General features: G+C 45.6%; 1 protein-coding gene across 1 annotated transcript; it reads right to left on the bottom strand.

The window, feature by feature from the left end:
• Positions 1–4709: 4709 nt before the first annotated feature.
• SOCS2 (suppressor of cytokine signaling 2) lies at positions 4710–5257 on the bottom strand. Its single transcript, XM_056847256.1, has one exon. The coding sequence runs from the start codon at positions 5240–5242 to the stop codon at positions 4802–4804; it is 441 nt and encodes a 146-aa protein (XP_056703234.1). The 5' UTR covers positions 5243–5257; the 3' UTR covers positions 4710–4801.
• Between the last annotated feature and the right edge of the window lie 5818 nt (positions 5258–11075).

Genomic DNA, 11075 nt, shown 5'->3' with positions numbered 1-11075 from the left:
AATCAATTGAAGAATTTGAGGTGAAATGGCAACCTTTTTACGATTACTATTCAAATAGCACATAAATATTTCAGAATATCAGAAAGTACTTGTTATGAGAATATGTATTGAAGCATTAAGAGTATGGTATGTTTAGGTTACTTGAAAGAGTTTTAAGGCGCTCTACAATATAGAATAAGAATTTTTGATAAAACTGTTATCTTACGTTTTTAATATAGTTTTTGTTAAGGCTCCGAGGACAAAATCTGTTTTATTTTGCTTTCTACCTACCCCCTTTTTTTCTGTACCCTTACGTTTTATAATAAAAAATTGATCTGAGACTATTGTTGCAAAGATGGATAAGTGAAGATTATAATTTTACAAAGGGAATGTAATTGGAAATGGCCTGTTATCAAGTCACACTTCACTTTCACATGCATGTTTGATGCTTTTATGGATTCAGGAAAGGCCTTTTGTGTATTTTATTAGCAGCTTTTCTACTAAAGCTCTCGAAGCAAAGAAACACAGATCACTGTGAACAAAAACCATTAGTATTCATATGCCTTTTGGAACTCACACATGCTGAACAGCTTCAGATAACAGACATGCTGCTTCTATGAAAATAGTTCTGTATTTACACAGGAAGCCTTATGACCTAAACAAAATAGTCTATAACCTCTATTTTAAACACATTATAAGGGAGAAGTTCCTGCTGTAATCAATTGTATTCACTTCCGCATTTCATAATTTAGAGTGGAAGATAGGCATCCCAACCAACATTAGAGCCAAAGAAATAACCCCTTTATAAAATGCTACTCTTGTTTAAACATGGGTTAACTAGTGGTGTTAATGCCAGACTTTGAAGAGTGGTTACAGTTGTCTTCAATATTGCATTACAAAACTGAAACAGCTTAACACATTATACAAAGACATAGCTTTGTTTGAGAAAACAGTTAACAAGTAGCATTAAGTACGTTTCTAGCTGACAGCTTAAGCCAAAATGTGTTGCTGCCCTTTAAAAAAAAAAAAAAACTAGTATGACTAGATTTAATGTTTGGTTAGGATTAGTTTTCAATTGGCAACAGATCAGTTTCCCAGTTTACAGACTACAAAAAGTGAAATATGAGTCCATGTTTGTTTATTAGAAACACATCTAATTTATCTGGTTTCTCATCGTTGCTTCTCTGTATCCCTGTGTAGTTTGGAGAAATGTGAGTTACAGTCTCTGGTCATCAGTCCTTCGAGTCAGCAGGGAAATAAAACTACTGACCGGAGAGGGATTCACCAAGGAGAATGCTAAATGTTCCAACCCCACTGTTGGGGAAGGCCCGGTGAGGAGCATGAGGCATAATTCCTTTCGCTACAGAGGCATGTTTTCTCAACATTTCCCCCTTCAGAGGCCTTTTCTCCTAATCTAGTCCTCCTTCCACCCCACTGGGCATCAAGAGAAGAGGTGATGTCATTTCTGCTTCAGTAGGGTGCTGTTATCGCAGTTTCTCATTCTAATGAGGAAGGCTGCTAAGCCCACACATGCCACTATACTGCTTGGTTCCATCCAACAATTATTTTTAATACACAAAGAAGCATAGGACAGTTGTGTGTGTAACAATCCAATATACCCAAGATTTCACATCACTAGAGTGCTTAACTTGCTTTGTTTTTGTGCCATCTCCCTTTACACAACTACAAAGTTGCCTATGCTGGAACAGAGCCAGCATGGTGTGGTTAAGAGCGGTGGTTTGGAGTGGTGGACTCTAATCTGGGGAACCGGGGTTGATTCCCCACTCCTCCACATGAGCGACGGACGCTCATCTAGTGAACTGGGTTGGTTTCCCCACTCTTCCACATGAAGCCAGCTGGGTGACCTTGGGCTAGTCACAGCTCTCTTAGAGCTCTTTCAGGCCCACCTACCTCACAGGGTGTCTGTTGTGGGAAGAGGAAGGTGATTGTAAGCCAGTTTGATTCTTCCTTAAGTGGTAAGAGAAAGTTGGCATATCAAAACCAACTCTTCTTCTTTACTAAACTTTGCAAGTCATTCTGTGATTACAGCACCAGGGTTATAGATGTGAACCTGAATGGTGCCCTGCTTCTAATAGAAAAAAATCTCAAAATAAGCTCTTCATATGTTCTATTATATGTACATTCACATCTTATTTTAAACCACAGTTTATAAGATCACTTTTGGAACTTAAAAAGTGGAAGACATCCTACATTTTAAATATAAGACAGTAACAAATGTCAAGATCAAGCTCTTACAAATTGTGCACATCCCCCCAAAGGTACGTTTGCGTATGCGCTAATCTAGGCAAATGCCAACAGTAATCAACATTTGGCATTTGCACATTCTGCTCATTGGCCCATCCCATCTAGTCAGCCACAAACAGAAGTGACAGTGGCTCCTAGTCCTTTTAGTTAGCATGTTCCTCATATTCCCATTGGCCATATACCTTCAATCTCAGAGACGTTCAAAGGTTCTCATGGATCCTGTTTTCCCAAGAGACCATAAAAACCTGGATAGGGTGCTGCCAAACATAATGCATCAACTGAGTGATCACAGATATGGACAAGAACAACTTCCTTGATTGCCATTGTGATTTATTCTAGACAGTGGGTAACAGAAATTGCTGCTGGCCATACTGTGTGTGCAGGCAAGAATGTGCGATGTGGCTTCTAACCTTTGTACATATCCATAAGTTTGGGAGAGAGATGTTAGTGAAATATGGTGCAATTTATTTAGCTCTGAAGATTTTTTTGTTGCCATCTCATATTCAAATTTATCTCTACAAGCATCAAAGAGGAATAAATAAAATCTCAGGATACTAATACTATTCTCTCCCATAGTAAAGTCATACTGGGTTCAGTTTTCAAATGTCTTATGCAGTGGTATCATTTATGGATTCAAGAGCATATATGTTACTTTTAAACTTCAATGCTGTTGTGAAGATCAACATGACTTGCAAAGTACTTCGTAAATAAATAACATTAGCCTTTACCAATAATTTACTAATATTCAGGTCTTTCTCAACCAAGATGAAAGGAGGGGGTGGTAAAATTAACAAAAATATTGTTTTAAAAATTCTACAAGGTGCCTTTGAGCACACTGAAATACCATCAAAGAACGACAGCTTCTGCAGTTACATCCACTTTATTGAATACAATCTGAAATCATACAGCTACAGCTATGAATATATAATCTTTAAAACAGGCAAACTCACTTCCATTTCAAGGAAATAGGGAAAAAAATTCTACACTGTAGAAAGTAGTCATAATTGCCCCTAACCATGTTCAGGCATGGAATGGAAACTGCAACTGAAAGATTGCAGTCTAGGATTTATAAAGCCTCATTTAAGGGAGGCCTATTATAGGCAATAATTGGACCTATAACGAAGAGGAGGCTTTTGGTACACGGGCTAAAAATGATGATATATCATCCTAATGTGCAAGAGACCCACTGGGCCATCATAAAAGATAGTGAAGTGCTTCTTTATCCAGTCCTGACATTCTTTTGGAACAAGTTTTCCTTTACCGGATTACAATATGTTGAACAGTACTATGCATAGAATGGAAATGATGATGGCTCAATGCAAAGAGAGCAGAGCCTGTTCATTCTTCGATTCAATATAATTAGACGTCTCACAACCTGATCCTACACATATCTACTTAGAAGTCAGCCATGTGGCTTGTCCAATGGGACAACAACCTTAAACACACTTCTCAGTAAATATGGATAGTAAGGACCATAAGTTTCATAAGACACTTACAAGCAGACAGCGTTGCTCAATTAAATTTTCAAAAAAGGAAAGGACACTCTGATGCAATAATATTGTGAAATAAAGAACATCCTCTAAGGTGTTATGAGGTTTTGCCATAAAGAAAAATGAGCAAGTCACAAATTTGGTGAACAAATTGAGACAAGCATTGAGGAACATGCACCAAATTGATCTACATTCCAGCAGTCAACCCGTTCCCTATCAACCACCACCAGCCTCTCCTATGCCAGTATCTGTACTACCTGAAGATTGATTGGGGAATCTTCCAAGATCAGTTGTCTATTGTGGGACCACAGTGCCATAATGCACAGCTGCTACTAATTTGCTGCACAGGATTCAGATGTCTACTCTCACCTTAGCCCTTCTGTTGTGCAGATATTGTACTTTCCTGGTGCTCAAACAAAGCACATTTTCTAGTCACCGGAAAAACAGGGATTCTCCCCCTTGCTATTATAATGGTTGCTTTTGCAACTACTTCATAGAATGTGACTGCACAAGCCTCATGGACATGGATAAGGAAATGCCTATGACATCGCCGACAATGAGCGGCAAGATCTGCAGCCACACAGAAGTGATTTTCAAGGGCCGGCACGTCACTAACAAAACATCTGAACTGTGCCTTAATACAGGAAGATCTTCTATTGGTACTGAGAACATAAAAACTATTTTGGGTTGTCAAGTCCCAACTAAATATGACTGTGGCTGGTTTTACTGAAGCACATGTTAAGTGGGGAGCGGAGAGCAGGGGGACCTATTTTAAGAGCAAAAGAGGTGATAAACATGCCCCTCTGCCTGCCACTTACTTTCCTGTAGTATGTCTTCCCAGGTACTGTTTTCTCAACTGGCTCAGAGACCAATCATTCTGAAGAAGCATCAACATTACTGTGAACTGATGTCTGATCGGGGAACATTACATGTTCTCCCCCCCTTCCACAGACGATCATAATTATCTTTTTGACAGCAACTTACATGACACATTTGGGCAGCTGAATTCTCAGGGCGTTGACCAAATTCATAAAATATGACAACTGGGGGCAGGGTAGATGATATACTTATACCTGATATTGGTAATCTTTCAAGTATTCTTTTAGTCTTGTTGGTAAAGGAAGTTCCTGAATCTCTTTTGTGTACCTATTAATAGCTATTCTACAGCAGTGCTGCAGAGAGGGAACTGAACGGTAGAGGGGTTTATTCAAATAAAGATGGACTGTTCCATTGGAAGGAATCTCAGTGGCAGTACTTCTGTCCTGGCACATAAGAACGTAGTATTCAATCAGGTGGACCACACTGTTAAACTGCCGGAGCCTTGATCGGACGCAGATGATAGAATCTAGTCGGAATTTCCCATCTTGAAATTCTATGCGTAGATTGGTAGGTCCCGCTGATGTTTTTACTGAAATAGTAAGCAGATACTCCGAGTGCGAGCTGTCTCTGACCAAGAAAGTCCCTTCAGAAGTATCTTGTAATTTCTCTTTGGCTTCTGCAACACTCATGTTACCCCAGTACCATCCTGATATAGAAGGGAAAACAAAGTTATTCAAGGATCATAACAATTTTTTTAAAAAGTAGCATGAACTGCCAAGAAGTTGGCTGCATTAAAGAATTTTGGCCTTAGCTATTGTGAGACCCCAGAGTTGAGTTCACCCCCTGCTGAGCTATTTACTGGTTAACCATGAACAACCCATTGTTTTATATCGTGTGAGCTTCCTATCTGTAAAATGGGAATAAAAATGACCTCCCTGATGACAAAACACAGTGATTTGCAAATTAAGACTGCAGTTCTAAACACTCATTTGGGAGCAAGTCCTATTAAATTCTGGGGAACAGAACTGTCAAAGTTCTATATATGCGTTAACCTGTCCCATACTGAAATGTTTATTATTTTTAATAGTACCTGCAAAAACCTACTTTAATCAAAGTATTCCAACAAAGCTCTGATTCCTGAAATTATCTGTGGAGACTATGCCAGCAAAACAGCTTTAGCAAAGCTTTACATAGAAATGCAAAAGTAATTACAGTGGAATAGTTGTTAGTTTACAGTAACAAAACAAAACAGAAGTCAAAGTGGTACCTTAAAAACTAACAGCTTCCAGGAAAAAGGAACTTCTTCAGATACTACCGGCAAAGTAATTACAGCCCAAGAAAATGCTGCTGCTTTGTTTATTTTATAGAAAACAAAGTCACAGTAAATGGAGGAAGGGCATTTACTTTTCTGCAATCACTTTAAATGTTCAAATTGACCACATTTTCTCCTATATCTGTAATAAATTTTACCATTTAACAGAAGACATTTTGTCTTTCTGGCTAAAAGTAGAACTATTCTGTTCCTGAAGCCCCATACAATTACCACCATAAAGTAATAAAATTCTAGCTAAGTCTCTTTCGGGGGAAACGTAGCATGCGATTAGGTACAAAGCACCGAGCTAATTTCTTCTCAAAGCAAGGTATCCTTTTGGAGCGCGACCCTGAAAAAATCAAACGGTTTCCAAAGCACGCCTCGGTTTTCCTAGAAAGGCTTCAGCAAGTCGCGGTCTCTCGAGAAGCTCGTTTCGAGGGGTTTAATGAGGAATCATTAAAAAACCATCCTCGTTCATACTGTGCACATAATGACCCCTCTCCACCGGAGGTTTCTAAGCCAAGCCTTCGTCCCAAGGTGTCCTAAGTAAACCCTGGCAAGTTGACCAACTCAGAGTCGTTCGTTCGTTGATCCCCTCGGCTTCCACAAAGCGCCCAATCGGCTCTCCCCGTCCGTCCGTTTTTAGATCAAGAAGGATCGCTCGAAAACCCTGAAGCCCTTCGTAGGCGCGAAAGAAGGGCGGCCCCGAAGGCGCCGGCAGCGGATCGAGCCCGCGGGAGTGCGAATGCAGGCGGGGAAGGGCGCGCCTTTAGTGCCGCGGCGCAGCCCGCCTTCCCTGCCGCCCCCGGGGCCGCGCTCTGCCCGCTCCAGATCCGCGCACGGGGCTTCCTCCTCCTCCTCCTCCCCGCAAGCCGCTTCTGCCGAAGAGCTGGGTCTCCGGGGCGGCCGCCCGCCCGCCAGCCAGCGGCAACCAGAAGCTGCCCCCCCTTCCTTCCTTCCTCCCCTCCCTCCCTCCCCCCCCCCGGCGCGGGCTTACCTGCGCGCCTCAGTTCCCCCATGGCCGCGTCCAGGCGGTCCGCCTCGGCAGCCCCTCCGGCCCGGTCGGCGCCGTCGGAGGATTCGGCCGAGCGCAGCAGGGTCATGGGCGGAGGAGGAGCCCTTCAGCGCGGGGCCCGGCCGCCGCCCCGGCCCATCGCCGACGCCCTGCGAGCCAAGAGCGGCGGTGAGCCGGAGGCGGCCGGACGACCCTCGCGGCGCCTCGCCGGGCAGCCCCAGCCCCGGAGCCAGCGCCGCCTCCCGCCCCCCGCCGCCGCCGCCGCCGCGCCTGGCGACGGATCAACTGAGCCCGCCGCCCGCCCGGCAGCCGCAGCCGCAGCCCATTGGCTGCCTCGTTGGGACCGCTCTTGCCGGGCGGGCGGGCGGGCGGCTGTCGAGGAACCGCGCGGGGGGCGGCCCCGCTCACCTTCCTTCCCCTCCGCCCCGCGCTCCGGCGCCTCAGCGTCGCGCTCGCCTGCCTTGGCGGGCTGCAAGGGGGCGCCCGCCCAGCAGCCGAGGCTTTGTTGTGGCCCAGTCAGAAAGGATGGCGGGAGGCGCCGAGGAGGAGCCCCGCATGCCCGCCCGCCCTCCCGGCGGGGACGGCGCGCTCAGGTGGACTCTGCGGCCACCAGCCAGGGCACGAAACCTGCGCGTGAGGCGGGGGCGCCGAGCAAACCCCACGGCGGCCAGTCCCGCCGGGCGCGCTGAGGGGAGCCGCCGCCGCCGCCACGCGGTCGGAGGGGGGACCCGGGACCCGGCGCGCCGCCCGCCGGGCTCGGTTGTGCTTTGCGCCGGAGCCTCTGCCGGAATGGATCCCCGCGGCCGCTGCTGGTTGGCCACAGGCCGGCGACCGAGCAGGCGCTGGGAGGGGAGGAGGCACCTGGCGCTTCGCCGGCTACAAACGTCAAGGGGGGGGGGAGAGGGAGAGAGAGAGAGAGAGAGAGAGAGAGACTCCCCCGCCTGGTAAAAACGCAAAGGCCGCTTTCCAAGAACTTTCCAGGAACCGCGTCACGTGACGCTCCGGTGCGGCAGCGCCTCGGCTTTCCATGGCGCCGGGCGTTTGCAGCCGCTTCGCGCGCTGCTGTTGGAGGGCTTCTCTCCCCCCCTCCTTCCTTCATAAGAAGAGCTCTGCTGGATCAGACCAAGGCCCATTAAGTCCAGCAGTCTGTTCACACAGTGGCTAAGCAGGTGCCTCAAGGAAGCCCACAAACAAGACGAGTGCAGCAGCAGCACCATCCTGCCTGTGTTCCACCACACCCAAAATAATAGGAATGCTCCTCTGATACTAGAGAGAACAGGTATGCAGCATGACTAGTATCCATTCTAACTAACAGCCATGAATACCCCTCTCCTCCATGAATGTGTCCACTCCCCTCTTAAAGCCCTCCAAGCTGACAGCCATCACCACATCCTGGGGCAGGGAGTTCCACAATTTAACTATGCGTTGTGTGAAGAAATACTTCCTTTAATCTGTTTTGAATCTTTCGCCCTCCAGCTTCAGCAGATGACCCTGTGTTCTAGTATTAGGGGAGAGGGAGAAAAACGCCTCCCTGTCCACTCTCTCCAAACCATGCATAATTTCATAGACCTCTTAACCGCGTCTTAACCGCTCCCCATCGGGCAGTTGCTCCCGTCCCCTCCCCTCGTCTAGTTGCTTCCTTTCCTTTTCGACAAACTCCCGGGGGTGGGGGTGGGGGTGGGGGTGGGGGCGGCCTCCTTCCTTTTCCGAAAACGAGAGCGCAGCCTGCGGGGAGCGGCCTCGCCCAGCCTGCCGGCTGCGTGTTGTGCCGGGGAGGGCCGCGCTGGGGTTGGAGGGGGCTGGCTCTCCCTGTGGTCGCGGAAGGGCTCCTTAATACCCGACGCGGTTTCTACTTAGTGGGCAATAACGTCCGGCCACACGTGTTCGTCGTGCACGCACGTGCGTTTTTAGCGTGTGTCGGTTCTCGTGTAAGCCACGAGCGCCTTCCCGGCGCGTGGGCATCGTGGGTGCGGCAGCTATTCGTATGTGCACGTGGCGTGCACAAGGGAGTGATCGACGATCGGGTTGTGTGAAGAGTTCCCCTTCTAGAAGAAAAAAAAAAGCCGTGTATGCTGTGGTGGCACGCGGGTGTCCCTGTACACGTGAACGATCTCGCCCATCACAGAGTCTCTCTCTCTCTCTCTCTCTCTCTCTCTCTCTCTCTGCCCACCAGTTGAGATTTGCATATAGTTGTTTGGGTAGTCTGTTCTGCGTGAAACTTCGTCGGAGATTGACCTTGGTGAAGGGCGGAGTGGGGGGGGGGGCTTGTGCGAGCTAAAGCACTTTTCGGTATACCCGATTATTCTGGAGAAGGGCTTTTATCGGGGGAAGCTGATAACCCTTTGCAGTGGTTGAAGCTGCATCTTAGGTACGCTTTGCTTGGGAATAAATTGTGTTGAAGGTAGGTGTGGGCAACAGGAAACTGAGATTGCAATGGTAACAACACTTTCCTGGAAGTAAGCCCCATTGACTTTACTTTAGATTGGCTTTACTTAATTGAAATGCAGAAGAAGGGATTTAGTTATTGACTTGGATGGAGACGATGATTAATAGGCATAGCTCTTTTCAACAGATCGTAACCATTCATTCAGTCTTAGGAGTGTGCAAGTAATAGGATAAAGAGTGTGTAATACAACTTGAAACTACTTACAACACTTTTTAAGGCTGTGACCTAATACGCATTGACTTGGATGTCTGTCCCGTTAACAGTGGAATCCTTAAAAAGCCTTTTAAGTCCATTGTATCAGTGTTTAGGATTGCACTGTAAACGTGCAATTTACCTCTGAGTAAATATACATAGGAGTGGGCTGGATGTCAGATGGTTTTTAGGATTTAGTGTTTTTAGGACTGCACTGCTGAGGGCCAGGTTACAGCTCAGTAATACTAATTAAAAATGAAGTTCCTCCTGCTGTCAACAATTCTGTGAATTATTCATGAGAAACTCGCACATCTTTGGTCTTTCAGTGGGATGACTTTGGGTAGAATATATCTATGGATGATTGAAAGAAGCAAAAGGATCTGGGGTTGTGGGTTTTTTACAGCTGTGTGTGAGAGAATTGATTTTACTCTCGGAATAGTATTTCCCTGAAAGATGAAAAACTTTTTTTTAAAGGGAACATCTTAAAATAAGGCTTCGTAACTGGATCAAAACATTGGGAACAAATCAGTTTCTGGAAAAGTTGGCATTTAACATGGTCTAATTGCAAAGGCTTTTATTTTTCCATCCGGCCTTCTGATTCATTCTGAAAAAACTCTGCAGTGTATCCCAAGACAAAACAATCATTATTAAAGTTTTGTCTCATTAAAGTTATGCCTTTGTCTATTTTGTGTACTACTAACTTTTAAATGTAAACTGAATCTTGAGATTCATGCTGCTGCAAAACCGGTTTCCTCATAATTCTTTCTTTTTTGTTTAAAAGCAAAGCTTATGTAATAGCTTTTTATTAGGACCTACCAAAATATCACACGGCTGGAAGCTGTAGACAATAGGGACTATTTCCCCTGTGCTCTCAACCCCTGTGTTTTCTTCTCCCATCCCTTCTTTTTTTGTACTGAACATCCAGTCCAGTGAAATGTAACTGCACTGTCTTGGATGCTTACCATTCTGTGATTTTGGGGGATGGGCTTAATTAAAGGTGTTACATGACTTTTGTGTTTGGAATCTTTCTGCAGATCGACATGGCTGTCTGTAGACTTTGTCTATATTGGGTTTTGATAAACTGTTCCAATTACTGGCTGAGAAAATGATTAAACGGTGGATTATTACTTCAGATGGCAAATACTTATAAAAGTATACAGGAAGTTTCAAGAAATCCATTCCCGTCTCTGAAATTTAATGAGAGATCAAACCCATATTGTATATATTTGTGGAAGTTTGTGTTATGCATATCATGGAAGGGTTGCTGTAGGATTTTGTTGGCACTTTAGGGTTTAGCACGATTGAGTGACAGCACTATAACTGTGATCTGCTTGTGACCAGGACAAGAGTTTTAATAAAGTGCAGTATTACCTTTTGATTTCTGCCTCACCCTTCCAGTGACTTTTGGGACCTGTTAACCTGATAGGAATAGTCTGGAAGGCAACGGTTGCATGTGAGCAGGTATACCCATACATTTGTGGGAAGACAATAGCTTTTCTGCTTAGGCCAAGGAATCACTCCAAAGGACAGGTGGTGATTACAATGCCTAACTATGCT

Source organism: Euleptes europaea, chromosome 3 (genome assembly GCF_029931775.1).
Source record: "Euleptes europaea isolate rEulEur1 chromosome 3, rEulEur1.hap1, whole genome shotgun sequence".
Lineage (NCBI taxonomy): Eukaryota > Metazoa > Chordata > Lepidosauria > Squamata > Sphaerodactylidae > Euleptes > Euleptes europaea.
The sequence above is the reverse complement of the archived record's forward strand: the minus strand, read 5'-3'. Positions and strand labels throughout refer to the sequence as shown.